At 50.2% G+C, this 21584-nt stretch overlaps 9 protein-coding genes across 9 annotated transcripts; 7 read left to right on the plus strand and 2 right to left on the minus strand.

Moving 5' to 3' along the window:
- Positions 1-347: 347 nt before the first annotated feature.
- Positions 348-1660, plus strand: FOBCDRAFT_16760 (uncharacterized protein). The gene is made up of 2 exons (XM_031174036.3): positions 348-582; positions 638-1660. The coding sequence occupies exons 1-2, from the start codon at positions 511-513 to the stop codon at positions 1322-1324; spliced, it is 759 nt and encodes a 252-aa protein (XP_031050821.1). The 5' UTR covers positions 348-510; the 3' UTR covers positions 1325-1660.
- A 166-nt stretch (positions 1661-1826) lies between these two features.
- FOBCDRAFT_315882 (uncharacterized protein) lies at positions 1827-2945 on the plus strand. Its single transcript, XM_031174037.3, has 3 exons — positions 1827-2153; positions 2215-2370; positions 2465-2945. Exons 2-3 carry the CDS (start codon positions 2227-2229, stop codon positions 2765-2767), a joined length of 447 nt encoding a protein of 148 aa, XP_031050822.1. The 5' UTR covers positions 1827-2153; positions 2215-2226; the 3' UTR covers positions 2768-2945.
- A 436-nt stretch (positions 2946-3381) lies between these two features.
- FOBCDRAFT_257342 (uncharacterized protein) lies at positions 3382-4126 on the plus strand. The gene is made up of 2 exons (XM_031174038.3): positions 3382-3477; positions 3532-4126. Exon 2 carries the CDS (start codon positions 3542-3544, stop codon positions 3974-3976), a length of 435 nt encoding a protein of 144 aa, XP_031050823.2. The 5' UTR covers positions 3382-3477; positions 3532-3541; the 3' UTR covers positions 3977-4126.
- Positions 4127-5036: 910 nt separating this feature from the next.
- Positions 5037-5615, plus strand: FOBCDRAFT_197198 (uncharacterized protein; the record flags this gene model as incomplete). The annotated part of the gene is made up of 4 exons (XM_031174039.2): positions 5037-5108; positions 5159-5211; positions 5264-5538; positions 5590-5615. 4 exons carry the CDS (start codon positions 5037-5039, stop codon positions 5613-5615), a joined length of 426 nt encoding a protein of 141 aa, XP_031050824.1.
- Positions 5616-6540: 925 nt separating this feature from the next.
- Positions 6541-11229, plus strand: FOBCDRAFT_248189 (TCP-1/cpn60 chaperonin family-domain-containing protein; the record flags this gene model as incomplete). Its single annotated transcript, XM_031174041.3, has 5 exons — positions 6541-7915; positions 8490-8680; positions 9077-9175; positions 9232-9373; positions 9426-11229. 5 exons carry the CDS (start codon positions 6541-6543, stop codon positions 10940-10942), a joined length of 3324 nt encoding a protein of 1107 aa, XP_031050826.2. The 3' UTR covers positions 10943-11229.
- A 468-nt stretch (positions 11230-11697) lies between these two features.
- Positions 11698-13270, plus strand: FOBCDRAFT_215462 (uncharacterized protein). The gene is made up of 7 exons (XM_031174044.3): positions 11698-11870; positions 11974-12027; positions 12083-12093; positions 12303-12486; positions 12551-12624; positions 12693-12741; positions 12809-13270. The coding sequence occupies exons 2-7, from the start codon at positions 12025-12027 to the stop codon at positions 12947-12949; spliced, it is 462 nt and encodes a 153-aa protein (XP_031050829.1). The 5' UTR covers positions 11698-11870; positions 11974-12024; the 3' UTR covers positions 12950-13270.
- FOBCDRAFT_215465 (cell-cycle control medial ring component-domain-containing protein) lies at positions 13271-14198 on the minus strand. Its single transcript, XM_031174046.3, has 2 exons — positions 13874-14198; positions 13271-13823 (listed from the first exon to the last, which is right to left on the minus strand). The coding sequence occupies exons 1-2, from the start codon at positions 13982-13984 to the stop codon at positions 13323-13325; spliced, it is 612 nt and encodes a 203-aa protein (XP_031050831.1). The 5' UTR covers positions 13985-14198; the 3' UTR covers positions 13271-13322.
- Positions 14199-14350: 152 nt separating this feature from the next.
- FOBCDRAFT_215467 (rRNA (cytosine-C5-)-methyltransferase NOP2) lies at positions 14351-16624 on the plus strand. Its single transcript, XM_031174047.3, has one exon. It carries the CDS (start codon positions 14447-14449, stop codon positions 16484-16486), a length of 2040 nt encoding a protein of 679 aa, XP_031050832.2. The 5' UTR covers positions 14351-14446; the 3' UTR covers positions 16487-16624.
- A 427-nt stretch (positions 16625-17051) lies between these two features.
- Positions 17052-20222, minus strand: FOBCDRAFT_288643 (uncharacterized protein; the record flags this gene model as incomplete). Its single annotated transcript, XM_031174048.3, has 2 exons — positions 17052-17720; positions 17768-20222. 2 exons carry the CDS (start codon positions 20220-20222, stop codon positions 17149-17151), a joined length of 3027 nt encoding a protein of 1008 aa, XP_031050833.2. The 3' UTR covers positions 17052-17148.
- Between the last annotated feature and the right edge of the window lie 1362 nt (positions 20223-21584).

The raw sequence follows: 21584 nt of genomic DNA on the forward strand, positions 1-21584 counted from the left end.
CTACATATGCACTCATAGAAGACTTTTCGCTCAGCTGACCCTCCTCTTCAACGACGGGTTTCCCGCCGAGACCACTATCTTGGCCTGTTCTATTTCCGCCTCGTGCATCTCGTTGGCCAGAAAACCCTCAACTTCTGCCACATCGTTTATCACCCACTCATCAACAACTCTTTTCGTCCACTAGATCTGTATCTGAGTGTGCCTCAGCCTCGCCGATTCCTCTTATCGAATTCACGGCATTGGGTTTCACGATAACAGTGACTCCGTCGAATCAAGTCTTGATCTGAAAACACACAACCTTGTTTTCGGTCAATATTCCCATCTCGAAAAGCTAATTCACGCTCACCTAAGGCATCCATCAGCCAAAGCTGCCTAAAGTTTCCACTTAATGTTCTAATTTATATATCCTTCCACTTCTCCTCATTCTGCCTCCTTCGACAGGCTTATCCCCGCAGCCACACGCCACCTTCTCTCCTCCTCTCCCCTTAACACCAATCGAGTCTATTCACGATGGCTCCCAACAGTGAGAACGCCATGGCCCGGTTTCTTCTAGCCATTCTAAACCAGAAGAACCTTAAGGACGTGAGTTGATCCGGTCAAGAATTTTGTTCTGATTATCCTCCTAACGCAACCCCAGATCGACTGGAATCAAGTCGCCTCAGACCCTGTTCTCATCGAACCCATCACAAATGGACATGCTGCAAGGATGCGCTTTGCTCGTTTCAAAACCACAGTCTTAGGCACCCAACCGCAGAAGAGAACTCGTCCTGCCGGCCCTGCAGACAAGTCTCGGGTGACGAAAGCAAGGAAGACGCAACAACCCAAGAAGGACAGCATCGGCAATTCTGAGTCAGGTTCGAGCGTCTCATCGTATGCTCAGGTTCGCCAGAGCCCTATCATCAAGCAAGAACAGAACCAACATGCATACATGGCACAGTTCTCTCCCGCCTCTACTTCCTCTCCTTTCCTCAACGACAACTTGGACGACTTTGGTTGCAGTTCTCGATTCCTCACCCCTTGCAGTGATGATATGCCACAAGGGCTCTCCATCAATCCCGCTTCACTCGAAGACACCAGACAGCGAAATGGATTTGGTCCTTCGATGGATTGCCCCCCTGACTTCATGGCCCAACCAGCGATCCATGACTTCATGACCATGGGGCAGTCCCATTTTCATACGTTTGACGTCGCCTGTAATGAGACATCTTACAACTCTGCGCTCGGCGATGCACAGAGCCCAGCTGCCCTTGATCTCAATGGCGCTCCTCCCATGCCAGACTGCAGCTCTGAATGGCCTGACCATTTCAACGACACTTCCTTTTGATACCCACACGGAAAACATGGAAACCCCACGAACAGAGGGTCGCTTGTGTACAAAATGGTGATTTGCTAGACTGCGTTTGCTTTATGAATTAATGACAATGGTTTCGTCGATATGGTTGCTTTTCCTATTTCCTTCTGTCAGGGTTTTGCTTTACACAAGTTCCAACTTTGATCCAACAAAGACGACTGTCATAAGTCTCTACTAGGATCAACATCAAGTTAAAGATGAAAAGAATGCTAGTTACCGGAAGTCTGCTTTACTGGAACTTATATGTTGCTCTGGAAGTTGTATACTAGCCTTTTTATTCGCAGTCTAATTCAGAGAATCATTTATGGATTCATACATATAGCATGTACCCACACTCACAGTGTATTGGCCATACCAGCTACCTATGAGTGTAGTGATATTGGCGTTCTGATTTGGCAGAAGCTAGTTAGTCTGACTAACACTTGGCAGTGGCATAGCTCCTCAGAAGCAGTGCCAAATACAAGCAAGCCTCACTAACAGCACAACTACAGCGAGAAGAGAACCATGGGCTTCAGTCTCAGAAGCAAGTTCTCGCCATTATAATGCGCTGCAGTTATTTGGTGTACCCACTAGAGCTTTCAACCTATCCATTATAGCCAAACACTGGTAGCATATTTACTAAAGCTCCTAACTTCTCTAAATTTCTGATTTCGTCTTCCCCAAGATCTAGGCATACACTCCCTTCTCTCCTCCGCGCACAGATTCATCTCCTCCACACCAGCCTTGCTCTGTAGTTTATCCATTTTTTTCAAAACACAAAACACAAAAACCAAATACACCCCCTCTCACTTTCAAAACAACGGTAAAGAATACCTGCCACTTACCTGAGGTGTGGATAGTATCCAGACTAATGCTATTCACAGCACGACGCTACCATGGCCGACAGCAATAAGAAAGAGCCCACTGCAGCCGAAGCTATGCTGTTCTTCAGCATTGTCAAGCACACTCGAAACAAGGCTGACGTTGACTGGAACGCTGTCGCCTCCGAGGCTGGATTCAAGAATGCCGATGTCGCCAAGGTGAGTTGCCATGCTCCTCCTTTGCCTATGCCGCCGCATATCATCTCACGATTAACTCTATCATCTGAATTCGTATACTGACTCAGAACCTCAGGTTCGATTCGGCCAGGTTAAGCGTAAGCTCGGTATCTCTACTGAGACTACTGCTCCCAGCCGCGGTCCTGTGACTCCCAAGAAGACCGCTGGCTCTCGAGTCGCCAAGACTCCCCGTAGCGCCAAGGGCAAAGGAAAGGTCAAGAAAGAAGCTGACACGGTCCTCTTGCACGATGAAGATGAGGACGAGCTGGTCAAGGCCGGCATCAAGGCCGAGGACCGTGAGATGGAAAAGACTCCAGAGAAGGAAGACCTCGGAGATGATGACATCGATCCCGTCAACTTCCCCTTCTTTCAACAGTAACTTCACAACTGAGAGAATGTTTCAGGCTTTTCGGATCGAGATTACGATCTGTTATGGTTGCTTAGAGTCTGAGTTGGGGCGATCAGAGTGGATATACGATCTGAGGACTTAGCTACGGCAACATGATACCACAGAGCCAAGTATGACGACGACAAAATCAAGTCAAAATTCTAGCACATCTCACATTCATTGTAAGCTTTGATGATCCGCCTTAAATAAGTTGTAGTGATATATCCTCACAACCTGAACGGCAGTTGAGGAGTGTCAGGCCCGAGGTCTCGAGCTCAAATGGAGATATCATGCAGTGCTTGAGATGAAGCTGCTAGCTGTAATGCATAGGTACATTCACTGGGCTCCAGGATTCTTCCATTCACATTTGTGCGCAGTGTGCGAGCTCTGGACTTCGGCCCTTCTCGCTGCCTGTTCTCGCTGCATATGCCCTGGCACTGCAAACTATTGTCTCAGTCACCTCACCTACCTAACTCGCCAAAATTCACCCCATTGTCCTCACTATTGCACAAATAAGCTTGCCAAAGCTTTGGGGCTTTCACTGTAGCCACCCATATTTTAAATCCGCTGTCCCACTCCTCTCCCTCCCAACCTTTCCTCCTTCACAATACTCTTCTGCCAATACGCAGCAAGCAACTTTCATTGCCAGACAAGCTTGATACTTTTCACAAACAGCATCTTTCAAACACTAATTCCCACCAGTATGGCTCTTTTCTAATATCATATCTTCATGATCTTATCTAACCTCACCACAGATCAATCATCATGCCTCCCAAGAAGAGTGCCGACCAAGATGGCTCCCCTATCGGCCTCACTGATGGCGAGCTCCGATTCATCAAGGCCATCTTCGACAACATGACTCAAAAGCCCGATGCCGACTGGGATGCCGTTGCCAACACCGTCAGTCTGAAGGATGCCAAGTGTGCCAAAGAGCGCTTCCGTCAGATGTCCGTCCGTCATGGCTGGCGTAGCGATGGTGCTGGATCTGGTCCCAGTCCTCGCAAGTCCTCCGCTTCGACTTCCAGTCCTCGCCAGTCTCCTGCTGCTGTCAGGAAGTCCAGGAAGACCAACACTACTCGAAGCCCCTCCAAGAAGTCTATCAAGAAGGTCGATGAGGATGACGAAGATGTCAAGGAGGAGGCTCAGTCTGAGGAGAAGAAGGAGATGAAGGCTGAGGTTGAGGATGATGACACCAACTAATGGATGAATTGATGGGAGTGAAGACACCGTATTGTCGACTACGCTTGGAAGATTCATGAGGGCCTCATACCAAGTCTAGGGGTAATACTGAAAGGATCTGGCTAGTCAATATCTGGAGGTACCACTGAAATGAAATTGAGACATTGAGACACATCTAATCAATATTGGGTTAAAATATGATTTCGAGTTTTGATCAGAATCTGTAGAGTGAAATCTCATCCACTCTTCTTGGGCGGGCGGGAGGGTGGACGAGAGGTGGAGTGGCACTGCAACATCAAAAACTGGGATGGAATCTTCGCAGGCCATAATTGGCATGCCAGCGCGAGCTAGAATACTGGTTCTTTTTCATCCATATCATGTGTGCAATATTATCACTAGCCCGGGTTTGCCCTATGTGAGTTGCCATGTTGGCTTACCCATGAATTGGTGACCTTCATGCCATTGACCCCATTGCTTATTTTCACGAGATCTGCATCGATCATTAGATAAGCCTCAGTATACTCATTATGCCAGATGAAGTCCGTAGCAATGCCCATATGCGGTATTGCATCTTGAATGGTGTTTGTGCCCGGGAATTAAGCTGGCAGCTGGCGACACTGCCAGGCGGGAACTCCGCAGCAGATGAGCCTCAGTTGTTCATAACTGAATTCACTGTATGAATTGTCTGTGCCACAGGGCTTAGTTGCCTAGTTAATGCACAAACAGTATTGCCCGTGCTGTTTGGTTGGTGTTGTTTCGTCTGATGTTGATATTTGCCCAACATAAGGGTTGCCTGCTGCCACATCTGCCCTCTAGTCCCTATTTGCTTTTCCACATGCTCTGTTTACTCTAAGCAAACGTAGACTCGTCTTGTCTTGTCTCTCCCGAATAATTTATTTTAACCTCTCACCATCTCAACTCTGTGCCTGATCATCGCACTCACTCCCACAACACTTGACGACCATATCAACCTCGAACACTGTAGGTTTACGAGCCCTTCAACTAAAATTCATCTTGAATTCTTTCACCTGCCTTCGCCTCGGCCTCATCGCTCACTCTCATAGCCCAAGCAACCGCCACCATGTCCAAGCAAGAACCTGCGGATCAGGTCAAGTTCCTTGTGTCCTGCATCGGACACACCAGCAACGGTCGAGTAAGTCCAGATCCCTCTTTTGTCTCATTTTGCGCTGCTAACAAACCAAGCCTGACTTCCAGGCTGTTGCCGATGAGCTCAGCATCGTCTCCAAGGCCGCTGCGTAAGTTACCCTCCCTCTTCCCCATCATCAACACTAACTCACGACGCAACAGTCAGAAGCGATACGAGCGCATGCTCAAGGCCCACGGCATCAGCCGTCCTGGTGCCCTCGCCAACGGTAATGGAACCGATTCTGCCCCTTCAACTCCCAAGCGCAAGGCCAAGGCCGAGGGCGCCGGAAGTGCCAAGAAGCGAGCTACTCCTCGTAAGGCCAAGAAGGAGGAGTCTGACGACGATGAAGACGCGAAGCCCAAGACCCCTGCTAGCAAGAACAAGGTCAAGAAGGAAGAGGAGAAGGACTCGACTGATTCTACTGGCTCGCTCTCTGGTATGTGTCCTTGATGTTTCGGTCACGATAATTTACTAACTTCGACGATAGATGCGCCCCCTTCTGATGGTTCTTAAGGCCAAATCCAACGGCCCAGTGCATGGTGATAGGTACACTTGGAACAGTAGCATCACCATGGCTTTTGTCTTGCCGATCTCATGGACAGCTAGATATCTGATTAGGGTGTGACAGCGTATGCGCAGAGTTGGGGGTATCAGGATCATGGATCGAGGATAGTCTCAAGAGATGCAAGTGACAACGAAAGAAATGAATATGTGCTTCTAAATTCACATGACCACTCTCAATGCTATATACTCGCCTATTAACAGTGGCTTGAGCTTGTAATGCTTTTTGGAATCCAGAATGGATGAGTCTCCATCCCATCCACATCTGACTTCTAGCCTCAGCTATCAAATCATAAGCATCATATATCGGGCACTCACCGGCAATAACATTCGCTCGAACACCACATTCAGTTAAGCCACTTGTGTCCTTAAAAAGATACCTAGTCATGGAAGCCCGACTTTGCATTTCCCGCCGTTTGCCAGGCACTGCCAGTGGCTTCAAGCCCCACTCCATGAACGCACCTCCTATTGTCACACTTGAGCATCAATTGAACAATAGCAATTCTGCCAGAATTTCCTATTGTAGTAGATACCGTCAAATAATGAATGGGAACATGCATATTCTCCTCTATTCTCATTGGGGGGATCATATCTCCTCTCTGCCCTCTCCCACACTCACTGTTGGTTCTCACTCTTCCTCCAACACTCATTTTCTTTGCAACAGCGAACTTCATCGCAGGCTTCGTTTCTTTCTGATTCTTCTTGGAAGACTCTAAGACAAGTTGAGTGTTGATTCTCTTTCTGTAAGTAGAGTGCACTTCTTCTGCGACCTCAAGCTCATTCTCTAAAGGTATTCACCTCAATCTTTGCTTATACCAAAGCAACAACACTTCTGCTTCATCCTTTAAGTTTCGCTGCTATTCGACAAGTTTTCATCATGTCGGGTCCTACTCCAGCCCGTACTCCGCCCTCTTTCACTTTTGAGGACAGCGATTCCGAGTTTGATGCTGAGATGGCAATGCCTGATTATGAACCCATGTCCCCTGTTGTCACCAATCTTGAGAAGATGGTTGCCAATCGCAAGATAGTTCCCAGTGAGAGCGGTACCACAACTGAGACTATTAGCTCCGTTGAGCCTGGCACCTCCACCAAGCGTAGCATTTCAAGCATGGACAGCACCACCCCCGAGTCGCCCATCGAAGCTTTCCTCTCCCGACCCGAGACTCCCAATTACCCTTACAGCAACTGGAGCTCTGCCTCTGCGTTTACCATGCGTAACGGCCAGGTCTACAACTTTGGTCAGCTCCAGATGATGTCCCTCGAAGTTGCTGAAGCCAGACGCAATGGAGAATTCCCTGCTACCAACGAGCCTACTCTCGATTCCAATGCTGTTGCCGAAGACTTCAACTCGCTCATCTATCTTCGACGCCTTCGCGGTAACCAACTTGCTCCTGCTCCTCAGTCATACATCCACTTCCGCGAACAGGTTGCACTCGGCATCCAGGTCCGTCAGGTATCTCTCAAGCGTGAGACTGATCAAGAAGTCGCTCGTCGTGTTGACCACTACCTTCAAGCAGTGGAGGCTGAGCAGCGATATTACAACGCTACGAACACTATGCTCCAGCGTCGCGAGGTCGTCAACCCTACTCAGCAAGACTTCATCGACCCCCACGATGACATGTGCTCTATGGTCGAGCATACTATCGAGCAGGGCATCTCCGATGCCACTGGACCCCTCCGCATGAACGTTTCTAATCTCAAGAAACAAGGTGAAGTCTTCCAAGAGCAGACAGCCCTTCTGCAGCAGCAGAATGACATGTTCCAGCGACAGACTGATGGGCTTGTCCAGCAGCAGAGCAGTCTCCTTCGGCAGCAAACCGACCAACAGAATGACCTCTTCTTGCAGCAGCACAGTTTGTTTCTGAATCACAAGGCCAGCCTTCGGGATCAGAGCCGTTTTTTCAAGAAGCAGGCCGACACTCTCGAGCGCCAAAACAGAGTCATGAATGCTTCCCTCACTCACTTGAGTAACCTGGTCGAGCCTCAGATCTATAACAACCAGGCTACCGCCCAAACGCTCGCTTCTGCCAACCAGCTTGTCGTCAACCTGTCGCAACAACTCCCCGAGACCATCCGATGCGCTGTGGAAGAAGCTTCCCGGAAACAAGCTCGCGAGATCCTTGAGCAAGCTCTTCAAATCCAGCAAATGGCTATCGCCAACCCACAGCGAGATGCCAAAACCATCACCGCCCCGGTTGGAGAGGCTCGGGAAAAGAATGCTGTCGCTGTTGGTTCCGATAGGGTCGAACGAAGTGAGCGATCTTCTCTCTACCGTATGGTGCGCAAGTTCAAGCGCCAGCGTATCTCTTCGTGAATGGTTGGAGGAACGAGCAACAGAGTAGTAGCAGACCTCACCGTCTTGGGATGGAATGCATTTGATCAATTTGATGTATGTAGTGACAAGGTCTGATTGACACTTGCCTTGCTCATTGAGTTGACTGTACTCAAATGGAACTTCGATTGATTTTACTTTTGATTAGTCTTGACCAGGGCTCGGTTGTTTTGACTTAGACGGTATATCCAATGCGATAGATGACTCATGTGACACTTGTCAATATCACGGCTGTTCTTGACTTCAACGCTTCACTTCCCAAGTCAGTTTCAATATCCCCAATCCGAAGGCACTGAGTTGTTGCCCTCTTGCCTTCCTTAGCCTGGAGTTTCTGCCTGGGATAGTCTGTCCGATATTCCCCGCCAACTCAAACTGATTGAATAATTGGAAGACATTAGAGTTAGATATGTGACACTGTTTCAAACTTTGAAAGGTTGGGTAATTCAGTGCCAGTTATCTTATGAGTAGGATACCTAATGACGCAAATCTTGTAGACACAGTCTCAGTATCTTCACTTGGGCTGTCCAGACAGCTTACACCGTTGAGCCCCATGGAAAACGAGCGAACCCCAGACGGGCCATTTGTCATGCAACATCGGGCAGTGGAGTCGTTCACCGTGGAGCAGGCCCTGAGAGTCTCGGTCTGGAGATCGAAAGCCGCTCGTGATCCGTCAAAACCCAGTTCTGTATGCCGTCCTCGGCTATGGCGCCGGTAATAGGAGTTCCAGGCCTTCAAATGCCCCATCTTCAGGCCTTCCAGGGCATTTAGCAGCGAGTCTCACGGACGTCGCTGGAAAGGTGTAGAAATCGATGGCCAGTGGCGCTAGTACGTATCAGGGCTAGTCTCGCAGCTGGGTTTTGCCGAGACCGACACTCCGACCGACGGGGACGATTCCATTTTTTTGAGAGCTTCTCAGTCGCCATCATATGAACCTTTTGTCTCCCTCACTCTAACCCTCTCCTCCTCTGACTCTGACTCGTCCGTCCTACATCCCCAGGTCGAATTCCTCACGAGCGTTTCTCTTTTCTCCTTTTCTTGTAATTCTCCCCATATACCCCCTCCTAATTCCACAATCATGCAGCGCGCATTGAGCACCCGGGCTCGGGCTTCCGTCCTCTCCTCAGCGGCCACCAAGTACCGAGCTGGCAGCCTCAGCCAGCAGGTCCGATTTGCTCACAAGGTATGATGATACTACGACGTCACAAGATTGGAATTGTATACTAATTCACTGTATAGGAGCTCAAGTTCGGTGTTGAGGGCCGTGCTGCTCTCCTCGCTGGTGTCGATACCCTCGCTAAGGCTGTTGCTACTACCCTCGGTCCTAAGGGCCGAAACGTCCTCATTGAGTCCAGCTTTGGTTCTCCTAAGATCACCAAGGGTTCGTAGAAGCCTCATCGACCATTTCCAAGCTTCCAACTAACTTATTACAGATGGTGTGACCGTTGCCCGCGCTGTCAGCCTCAAGGACAAGTTCGAGAACCTTGGTGCCAAGCTCCTCCAAGATGTTGCTTCCAAGACCAACGAGGTCGCCGGTGACGGTACCACCACCGCTACCGTTCTCGCCCGTGCCATCTTCTCCGAGACCGTCAAGAACGTCGCCGCTGGCTGCAACCCTATGGACCTCCGCCGCGGTATCCAGGCTGCTGTCGAGGCCGTCGTCGAGTTCCTCCAGAAGAACAAGCGTGATATTACCACCAGCGCTGAGATCGCTCAGGTTGCTACCATCTCCGCCAACGGTGATGTCCACATCGGCCAGATGATTGCCAACGCCATGGAGAAGGTTGGCAAGGAGGGTGTCATCACCTGCAAGGAGGGCAAGACCGTTGCTGATGAGCTCGAGGTCACCGAGGGTATGCGATTCGACCGTGGCTTCGTCTCCCCCTACTTCATCACCGATACCAAGTCCCAGAAGGTCGAGTTTGAGAACCCTCTCATCCTCCTTTCCGAGAAGAAGATCTCTGCTGTTCAGGACATCATCCCCGCTCTTGAGGTCTCTACCCAGCAGCGACGGCCTCTTGTCATCATTGCTGAGGACATTGAGGGCGAGGCTCTCGCCGTTTGCATTCTGAACAAGCTCCGTGGCCAGCTCCAGGTTGCTGCTGTCAAGGCCCCTGGCTTCGGTGACAACCGCAAGTCCATCCTCGGCGATCTTGCTATCCTCACCGACGGTACTGTCTTCACTGATGAGCTTGATATTAAGCTTGACAAGGCCACTCCTGACATGCTCGGTTCTACCGGTTCTATCACTATCACAAAGGAGGACACCATTGTCCTGAACGGCAGCGGCAGCAAGGACGCCATTGCTCAGCGATGCGAGCAGATCCGTGGTGTCATTGCCGACCCTACCACCTCTGAGTACGAGAAGGAGAAGCTCCAGGAGCGTCTTGCTAAGCTCTCTGGAGGTGTTGCCGTCATCAAGGTTGGTGGCTCCTCTGAGGTTGAGGTCGGCGAGAAGAAGGACCGATTTGTCGATGCCCTGAACGCCACCCGTGCCGCCGTTGAGGAGGGTATCCTGCCCGGTGGTGGTACTGCCCTTATCAAGGCCTCTGCCCACGCTCTTAACGAGGTTCCTACTGCCAACTTCGACCAGCAGCTCGGTGTCAGCATCGTCAAGAACGCCATTACACGCCCTGCCCGAACCATCATCGAGAACGCTGGCCTTGAGAGCTCCGTCGTTGTCGGCAAGCTCACTGACGAGCACGCCGGTGACTTCAACAAGGGTTTCGATAGCTCCAAGGGCGAGTACGTTGACATGATCAACGCCGGTATCCTTGACCCCTTCAAGGTCGTCCGCACTGGCCTCATCGACGCTAGCGGTGTTGCCTCTCTTCTGGGCACCACTGAGGTTGCCATCGTTGATGCCCCTGAGGAGAAGGGAGCTGGTGGTCCTCCTATGGGTGGCATGGGCGGCATGGGTGGTATGGGCGGTATGGGAGGTATGATGTAAAAGACGGAATGATATGACTTTATGTTGTGCTGTATAACTAAAAAAAAAGCTGGACGGATGAATGGCGCACAATGGTTTGCGTGTTATCTTGGGACGGGTAAAGTGGTCTTGCAAGCTCATCTCCTCTCTATCGGTTGTCGGACCACGGCATTTGTCTTCATACCCCTTATGGATTTTCAGGCTAGATTTCGAAAGCCATGTATTATAGCATTGATTGTAGCATTAGCATGAAAAGATATGAGATACTAAAAGTTAAAAGAGAGGCAAGAATGAAAAACATTGAAACACCTGGTCTCTTATCTTATATGTGACTTGACATTGATTGTGTCATAAATGTACTATGAATAACATGCTGATATGTTTATATTGATGGTGAGAATTGATTGTTTGCATTGGGATTGGGTAAGGCAAGCTCCGAGTCGCCGAGATAGAGCAGGGGTCCATTGCATGAACAAACAAGAGATGATGAGTTACGACAAGGGTGAGTTTCGCGGTCTCAAGAACAGACACCAACAGTAGACAGTTTCGTAACTGAGATACTAGTGCATCTATACAAGAGTTCAGTGTAAATACAAGCCAGGATCTCAATATAACTCATGTCGTGTTTAACTAAGTAGGTACCTAAGGTAGGTAATGTTCTCCTGACATACACTCTTGTCCAGTCACGTGAAGCTATCCTTACAGGCAACCCCCACCAAGAGGAGAAGAGCACCCAAGAGAGGGGAGACTCGACTCAAGTTTCTCCCGCAACGGCCCCGCCTTTCTATGGGACAATACAAGGCAATTCTCTCTTTCTACCGCCTAAACCGAACTAACCCAAGAGATACAACCCACTCTCACGCCCGTTTCCATCGACTTTGTCCTTTTGCTTCGCTTCGCTCTGCATCGTGAGACTGTCGATTTTCTCTCCTACACTTCAATCCACTCTGTACGTACGCCGAGAGCCTCTTGTTCCCCTCCACCCCAAACCAAAATTTCATCATCTTACAGCCTGTGCTTGAGGTCTATAGCTAACTCAGAGCTCCCCCCAGCCCATCCACCCCTCATCCTAAAGATCCCGTCTCCTGACGTAGACCGCAATCATGGTAAGCTCCCCAACAAAGCCACCAAACAAACCCTGAATCTAATCATAATTCACAGTCTCAATCCGGGTTCGTCTTGCCGCTCTCTTCTTCAGCTATTTGATCCGCGCGCGCCCATAAAATCCTCACTTCCCCGCGGCTGAGCCTCGCTTCGCTACTCATCTCCCCTCCCCCTCGACCATGATTATGACGCCTGGCGCGGGGCAAACACGCAACAGCTAGACAGCATTATTTGAGACAACGGCGCTAACGTTAAACTTTGCTTTTTTGAAATACAGTGCCACCGTTTCGCAGGACTGCATAACTGCCTTCAACGACCTGAAGCTCAACAAGAAGTACAAGTACATCGTCTACAAGCTTTCCGACGACTACAAGGAGATCGTTGTCGAGCACGCCTCCGACAACAGCGACTGGGAGGACTTCCGTGAGAAGCTCGTCAACGCTACCTCCAAGAGCCGAACTGTACGCATGCCAACCCGACGAATGGAGAATGAGGCCGAATCACCAATTCTAACATCTTTTGTAGGGCGCTGTTGGCAAGGGTCCCCGTTACGCCGTCTACGACTTCGAGTATAGCCTGGCCTCCGGCGATGGTATCCGGTATGCAGTCCTACCCCGGCCTGCACGTGGCCCAATTCAACACCCCCAGATTACTGACAGTCGGACAGAAACAAGATCACCTTCATCGCCTGGTCTCCCGATGATGCTGGTATCCAGGTACGTAGACACGCGATATTGCTTGGCAATGCGTCTCATTCAGGCACCCACTAATACCCAACGACAGCCCAAGATGATCTACGCTTCCTCCAAGGAGGCTCTTAAGCGATCGCTCACTGGCATTGCCACCGAGCTCCAGGCCAACGACACTGATGACATCGAATACGACTCCATCCTCAAGACCGTCAGCAAGGGTCTTGCTGGTTAAACGCGCTGTCACCGACTACCCAATCGTCGCCCGCGCTCCCATATAGAAGCGGGTGGACATGAAATTTGAACATACCTATGGCGGTTTCAAGAGTTGAGACACCAAAACAAGCAAATGAGTAGGAGTGCATAGTGAGTGGGTGGAACAAACACGCGGGGACGATGGAATGTTTCGTTTCCTCCAGGGACGCAGACCAGCGAGTTTACTTCTGGGGGCGAGACCTAGATTCGCACAATTGCCGGCACTGACCATGTATCGTACGTACCACGGGAAATAAAACCGCATGCTGGTATGTGGCAACTATTGGCATTTTACCATCTATCTATTCATGTGTCTCTGTCATGCTCTCATTGCTTCTAAACATCGTCACCTTCTATGGATTTGCTTGACTCGACTCCCAACTTGATTTGAAAAGCTCAGAGAGACGTTCGGCCTCAGCTTCGTCCTTTAGTCGTTGCATCAAGAATCCTTTCAGGTCACTCCAGAAGGCCTCCGTCTGTAAGGCTTGGGCGCCTACGGGTTGGGCCTCAGGGGTGGCCTCAGGCTCTTCTGGTGGAATAGCAGCGGCACCTCCGATAACCATAACCGTAAACTCAATAGACATATCTGTCTCGCCTAGTAGGTCCTTAAGAATCTTGCTATCAGGGATAGGCTTCTTGTTGTGCAGCAACTTAGTCTTAGCGGCGGGTATCCTTGTCTGCTTCTCGATATTGGCCTTGATATCCAGGATTGAGGTGTCTAGGGGTTGAGAAGTGAGCTTGATGCTCAGAGGAGGGTTGCGAAGTGACTTGAGTGACACAGTGATGCTTCGTTCGGAACCGGGAGCGAGGTTGTTGGGTTTGCTCATGGCCTTGGGCATGCGGGGGATGATGTACTAGAGCTGGTATTAGCATGTGTTCTGGAGGAAGAGTATGAAGTCCATACAGGTGGCCGAGCAGGGTAAGTCTTGGGGTCTTCGACATGGTCGGCAGAGAGTCGGACAGGCCGCGACTCTAGCGACGCCAGAAATGTTTGGGCGAAAGCGGTTTCAGACATGATGATGGCCTCGTTGTAGTAGACTGTTAGCTCGACGGAGGCGGGGTTGAGCGACGATAATGAATGTATGGGTCAGAAGGTTGGAGGATAGTGAAGGGAGTCTTTCGATTGTATAGGGTTCTAGAAGTATGGTGAAGATGTGACTAGCCTCTATCTCGCAACAATAGGAACTAATCAATAGTAGCCAGCTTCATCAACTACCTAGGTATCGTCATTGAACACACCCAACAGAGCAAGCTCAAGCTGCCCATAAACGATTACATAAGGTACTTTTTCCGCGACCCGATACGAAGTTCTGCCGCTTATCGGACCCTGGTAATCGCAGCGCGCAGAAAAAAGTTTCGGCGGGGCGCGATCTATTGTAACTTTTCCTAGGCCCAAGAACCAAGACCAGATCTGTTTTGCATCTCGGTCGAACTAATTTTCTGACAACTTTTCAATTGTTGTTCTTTTCACTTTAAGATGGGTGTCGGACGTCGCATGAAGAAGCAGGGTCCTCCTCAACCCCTTTCCGAGGAACACTTTGCAAAACTGAAGCGCAAGGCCGGTCTACCTGTCGATCCCGTCGTCGAGGCGCCCGAGAAGAAGAAGCGAAAGACCAACACAAAGGAGAGGACGGTCATCGAACCCAAGAGAAATGGAGTCGCCACTAAGAAGGATGTCAAGAAGACAAAAGTTACCAAGCCTATGAAGGCTGCGGCGCCTGCTCCGGAGCCAAAGGCCAATGGCAAGGTGAAGAAGAGCAAGAAGGCCCCAGTGCCGGCGCTGGAGGACGTGTCCGATGAGGAGATGGACGATGAGTTTGACCTTGAAGATCTCGAGGACGGTTCAGACCTGGGAGGCGGCGCCGGACTCGGCGACGATTTCCTCGGTTCAGACGATGATGACTCTGTATTCGACTCTGACGAAGACGCTGGAGGCAAGAACACGAAAGCCATGTTCTCTGAGGACGAGGACGAGTCCGACGCTGAGGAGAAGCTCACAGCTGCCAACATTGCGGGTCTTTCAAGGAAATTGGATGCTCAAATGGCAGAGGAAGCTGCCGAAGCAGAGGCTGAGATGGCACAAGAGGCTCTCCAGACCAACATCCACGGCGACAAGCCTCATATTCTGTCCGATGAAGACAGCGACGATGAGCTCTCAAAGAAGACAAACGCCCTCCTAGCCCCCGATCTGCAACTTCTGCGAACAAGAATCACCGAGAACATCCGCGTCCTGGACGACTTCGCCAACCTGTCTGAGGAGGGTCGTTCAAGAGTCGAGTATACATCACAACTTATCAAGGATATTTGCTCTTACTATGGCTACTCTGAGTATCTCGCTGAGAAGCTCTTCAACCTCTTCACCCCCCGTGAGGCTTTTGCTTTCTTTGAGGCTAACGAGTCGGCCCGTCCCGTCGTCATTCGCACAAACACTCTGCGCACTCATCGTCGTGATCTTGCTCAGGCTCTTATCAACCGTGGTGTTACTCTTGAGCCCGTCGGAAAGTGGTCCAAGGTTGGTCTCCAGGTCTTCGAGAGTAGCGTTCCCCTCGGTGCCACTCCTGAGTATCTTGCCGGCCATTACATTCTCCAAGCTGCCTCCTCTTTCTTGCCCTGCATGGCTCTCGACCCCCAAGAAAACGAGCGCGTGCTCGATATGGCCGCTGCCCCCGGTGGAAAGACTACTTATATGGCTGCTATGATGAAGAACACCGGTATCGTCGTGGCTAACGATCCTAACAAGGCTCGTGCTAAGGGTCTTATTGGTAACATTCACCGTCTTGGAACGCGCAACGTCATTGTCTCAAACTACGATGCCCGTGAGTTCCCCAAGCCTATGGGTGGTTTCGACCGTGTTCTTCTCGATGCTCCCTGCTCTGGAACTGGTGTTATTGCAAAGGATCCTAGTGTCAAGACCAACAAGACAGAGCGCGACTTCATGCAACTCCCCTATATTCAGAAGCAGCTTGTTCTCGCCGCCATTGACTCAGTCAACCATGCCTCCAAGACGGGCGGCTATATTGTTTACTCAACCTGTTCCGTCACCGTTGAGGAGAATGAACAGGTCGTTCAATACGCCCTCTCTCGTCGTCCCAATGTTCGCCTTGTCGATGCTGGTCTCGCATTTGGAAAGGAGGGCTTCACCAGCTACATGGGCAAGAAATTCGACCCTTCTATGCGCCACACCCGCCGATACTACCCTCATACTTACAACGTGGACGGTTTCTTCGTTGCCAAGTTCCATAAGATCGGCCCCACGCCCGCTAACGCCTCCAACGCTCGTGACCGTTCTACTGGCCCCGCTGATGAGGACGAGGTCATCGACAGGACACCTATCGCCACAGATGATGAGGAGACAGGCAAGGCGAAGCCCGACGACGACTTTGGCGGCTGGGATGAGGAGGAGGATAAGGAGTACATGGAGAAGGGACGAAGGAATGCCATGCGCCGAAGGGGTCTGGATCCTAAAAGTAACAGCAAAAAGGCAAAGAAGGAGAAGGAGATCAAAAAACAGAAGTAGATACCAACTGCTCAACCATTCGCGGGAGTTTCTTGTTCTAAAGATGGTTATGGGTTTGACGACTATTAGTGTTGTTCACGTAGAGGGTTTTTCATATTATACGCTAGATAATAAACAAAAGTGTTTGGAGTCCATTCATATTACAACAGTTTCAACTGCAAGAGCATCTCATTTTGTTATAAGCATCTCATTTGATATAAAATCTAACTAGACCACAAAAGAAATGAATAAAAGAATGTCGTGGCTAATAAAGCAGGTCGTAAAGTTCATCTCGTCATTAAATAGCCCAGCTTCCCAGCCGTAAGGGGGTTTGCCGCTGGCCGCCATTTTTTCTATCATTCCCCAAAATCCAAAGCCAGCCCAACCCTTTTTTGCCATATGGTACATGGTGGTCATCAATATCCCTTGGCGCTGGCAAAAAAAAAAAAAAAAAAATAAAGCAACAAAAATATCAAAAACCAGAGTCATGTCGACCCAAACCACCCGGGGTATCCAGCCGTAATCCCTTCATGACAATCAGTTGTTTGTTCCATAAATCGTGTAGGTGACTCTGCCATATTGTGTGTATCCACAATTGCTCGGTATGGTGAGTGTGCATATTACAAGTTGTTGCTTAACAGTGATGCCGAAGAATGGTAAAGAGCTGTGAGGCTCGAGTTCTCTCACATAGCCAAATCGTCAAACTGTGAGACAAGCTCGCGTATCGTCCACCGCCAAGCTTCGCGATCTCTGGATCCTCGGCCGATCCATTTCTCGCACTTCTTTCTCCACCGATCTTCTTCTTCTCGTTGTCGCCTGATGAATTCAGGCCCAACATCAAATTCTTCGCCAACGAGCCACTCATCCTTGATGTCGCTAACACGACCCTGGGCGCCCTCATCGTCAGCAGCGTTATCTTCCAAGTCAGGAATATCCTTGAAAACGTCTTCGTCGTCCAGCGCGTCAAACCCATCCATAGTGTCGCTGGTCTCAGAGGTGGGCTTAGCAGGATTATCAAGTTTAAGCCAGCACATGTTCTGTGGATCAAAGACCATGCCACCGACAACTTGAACGCCCTTGGTGGCGCTAATATTGGTAATGAGTGCAGGACGAGGTGTCGACGTTTCTTTCTCGCGGGTATTGCTTGACACAACTGCTTGAGTAGGTGTTTGTACAGGGGGTTCAAAAACATTGAGGGCGTTCTCATTGCCTTCCCATTTGTATGTGTCTGCATTGTAGAACATACCATTCACCACTGTATTTTGTTAGCGATAGTATCAACGCGAGCTCTGGTAAACTTACTCTTCGACTCTTTGCCACTATTCAAGTTTGAGATCAGGTGTGGCTTGGTTTGTTGTGGTCGCTTGTGCTTTCTCGATCGAATGTTTGACTGAGGGATGGTAGGAGTCAGATTGCCTCGCGAGGGAAGGTGAGCGACACGCTGGGAGTTCAGGGGCGTCAACGGGCCACTGCTAGGGACCCGTTGAGCCAGCGCAGTCTCCCGGGCAATTCTACTTGCAGCAGTGTCACGAGCAAAGTGAGGAGTAAAGGATGGTCGAGGGGTAGGAGGGATTGATGGAGACGTGGTAGTGTTCCTGTCTGGCAGAACGTTTTGATACAGCTTGTTACGCAAAGCAACTTTTGGTCCTGAGCTAGTCGGTTGCTTCAGATACTTTGTCTCAGTTTCTTTGGATGTGGGCAAATCATCAAAGCCGTCCAGTTCGTGACCATCGCCGAAGTTCTTTTTGTTCTTTGGCTTGCTCAAACGCTCCCAAGTATCGGCAGTGACGCGGTGACGATGGTTCGGACTGGGTGATCGCATTGTCGATCGGGAAAGTGTACGGGATTTAGGGCGTAGGTCAATAGAACTAATAGAGTTGTCTGAATCATGCCGACGGAATCCGCGAGTCTGCTTTGTAGCAACGTGCTGTGACTGCGACTGAGAAGCGCCGGCAGGCAGAAATGGCAGGTGAGACTTGCGGACAGTTGCCGGGCTATCTGTCGCGCCATGTCGTTGACGTTCTGTGGGCGTCTTTGGCCTCACACCAGACGATGGTCGATTATTCTCCGACCTTGAAGGAGGTCTCTCATGACGGTAGGAAGGCTGTTTGGCCGGTGTATTCAGTCCACGAATTGCAGGTAGGGAGCGTTTTTGCTTAAGTAGCTGGGCACTAGTGGTTGTCGGCTCAGTCCGAAGTGAATTTGTAGAGGTGCGAAGATTAACTTCCCTCCTACGTGGAGTGGGCGGCAATCCATGAGATGGTGAGGTTGTAGTGGGAGTTGGCAGGCTGACGATGGAGGATTGGGATGAGTGGCCCAATCTGGAATGAGAGCGACGAGTGCGCTGCGGGATAGGGCCACCGCTCTCAGACACAGGCTCCAACGACGTTGAGTGTGTTCGCTCATGGTGGTTCAACCGAGGTATCCGAGTTGAATTGAGTGGTTTGTGTGTAAATGTGAGCGACACTGCCGCTTTGGGTCGAGCAGGGCTCGCCGGTCGTGTTTCCTTGACTCTGACGTTCTTATGTAGAGTGAGCTTGCTCGAATCAAAGACATCTCCTTCGCCGAGGTCAAGACCGTCAAGAAAATCAGGCTTATCGGCTTCAGCTGCCGGGATCTTCTTTGTGGGTACAATAGGTTCTTCGGAAATGCGGTTGGGCGATCGACTCTTCCGCCTCTGTTGAAGCCTCTCAGTCCAGTTGACAGGCCCCGGAGGGAGGACAAGTCCATCAAAGGTTTCATCCTCACTTTCAGCAGTGATAGAACTCGACACACTTGGGCTAAGCGCAGAAGCCGCTGAGCTTCGGGCAGAACGCGCGTCTCGCCTGGTCCCACCATATCGAGTGCCTAAGCTTCCTTCTCCCCAGTCCAGATCCTCTGACTGGTTGGAAGGTGTCTTGGGGATCTCCTTTCTGGTGGAAAGTTTGAGTTTTCCGTCTGATGGAAGCTCAAGATCCATCTCAAAATCATCCTCCGGGTTGGAGGGTTTGGCTTCTCTCTGAGGAGTAGGCGGTGTGATAAAAGAAACAGGTTTTGGAAGTTGACGGTTCTTGGAGGCTCTAATAGTATCACCTCCGTCTCCAAAAAAGTCGTCATCGTCATCAGCGTCTTTGAATCTATCCAGATTTATGGCGGCAGAAAGACTGCTTGTGGCAGACCGAATAGACTGCATGCTTTGTATAGACTGAATTGATTGAGTAGACTCACGTCGGTTGACTTTGTCAAAGGGAGAAGTAGGAGGTGAGTTGCCCCAGCTCATAGGGCTAGTATGTGTAGATCCAAAGCTGACATGCCGCGAGGTCTCGGGAGACTTAGGTTGCTCTAGTTTCTTCATCTTCAAACCCTGTGAGGAGTCGGGGATCTCTAGGTCGTTTTCCCAATCGTCTTGGATGATCTTGCGAATTTTTCGTCCGCCAAGGCGTTTGATAGTACCTCCCATGAGAGCAGAAGATGGAACATTTGATGGTAATGGGATGCCGGCACTTTGGGCTGCGGCGATGGCATCCAGCGTTGACTTCTCGTCATCTCCCGGGATCTGGACATGTTGCTCTTCTTCTCCTTCAAGTTCAGATCTAAATGAAAAGTGGGATGACCCAGAATCGCGTCGCCTTGAAGAGGATGGTCGCGAAGGATTGTTTGTGGCAGTAGATGGGCTGCGGAAGGATAAATCGTCGCCTTCTACCACGAAGTCATCGTCGTCCCAATTCTCTATGTCGGCCTCGACGGGCTGTCTGGGCTTAAGTCGCAAGGGTTCCATGGTAGTGAGTGTGTTGTTGTGTGTAGTACGCAATCTATATGCTGAGGCCAAGGTTTGGCAAATAGTGTTGGTTGGCCTGGCTGTTGGGGACGCGATGTCAATTGCGTGTAGTCATTATTGTCAATGGTAATTGTTCCCCGCATACAATAGCATATCCTTCAAGCGTGACAATGTGACGTTTGAGGAGAAAGCGGCGTCAAGAAAAGTAGACAAAAAATCGACAATCGTAGGGAAAGGTTTCGCGAATGCTGCAGATGCGTTTGTAGTCGCTTTGTGCGAGTCGCTGATCAAGTATTCAAATGTGGGAGGAGAAGCGAAATGTGGTGATAATAGTAACAAAGAAAACCGTCGCCAAGTCGCCGTGTACTGCGAGCTGATGGACAAACAAAAACCAAGATCGACACAGGAAAAGCTCGTTCGAAGAGGGGAACCGAATTTGATATCTGTAGGTGAGGATTTTTTTGATGGTCGAGAGGGTGACGTGCGAGACAGGATGCAAAGGTCAGGAATGCGGTCGGCTGTGGATGAGGTGGATTGGTTTGTTTAGTTTGGCTCTAGGTTTGGTGGGTGACTGAGGTGAGGTGCTCTGTGAATCACAACGCACTCCACTCCACTCCAGCTTGGTAGAGAAATGGAAGGCTGGGGGGTAACTCTGAGCGTGGCTGGAGGTGGCCCCCGCTAACTGTTAAGGGACGTGCCCACTGTAGCCATCAGTTGCTAGGCACTGTTGTCGCTAGAGGTGGCTCCACAGACAAGTGGTCAGCTCTTGGCTGCTGCGCTATTTAAGCACTACGCCCGAATGCTTACAGACGCTACACCTGAAAAGGTCTCTCCTGGACGGACCAGAATGTGACCAGACCTTTGAAGGAAAAATCGGAGGCAGGTTTGAGAACTGAGAATGGCTTCACGTGACTACCGTTGCACAAACAAAGTTTAGCTGCGAAAACAATGAGATTCTTGCCTGCGGAAGCAGAACCGTTGGTAGTGAGGGGAACCGCCCAATTGGCCAAACCTTCACGCGTCATAGTCGCGACAAGTCGAAGTTTTCTTCATAGGACGTCACCAGTTTGCGTTTGGTGGCTGGTTGCTCAAGACCCAGCTCCGTCAGCTTAATTCAGCTTGTTTTCCAAGCTTTTCGCCTCCATATCTTGTGCCTGGCGTGCCTGGACGATCTTGGGTGATCTCACAAAGCTAAAAACCTGAACATACAAATAGACACAGGTACATAGCATACCCTGGCTCTTATGATGATGATAATTTCGTCGTCCCCATGCCACTGTCCCGCATAGATTAACCTCCCTCCAACATGTCTCGTCGAAAATATCAGTATACGATTATATACCGGCTTCTTACTCCACCAGC

This window comes from Fusarium oxysporum, chromosome II (genome assembly GCF_013085055.1).
Source record: "Fusarium oxysporum Fo47 chromosome II, complete sequence".
Taxonomy (NCBI): Eukaryota; Fungi; Ascomycota; class Sordariomycetes; order Hypocreales; family Nectriaceae; genus Fusarium; species Fusarium oxysporum.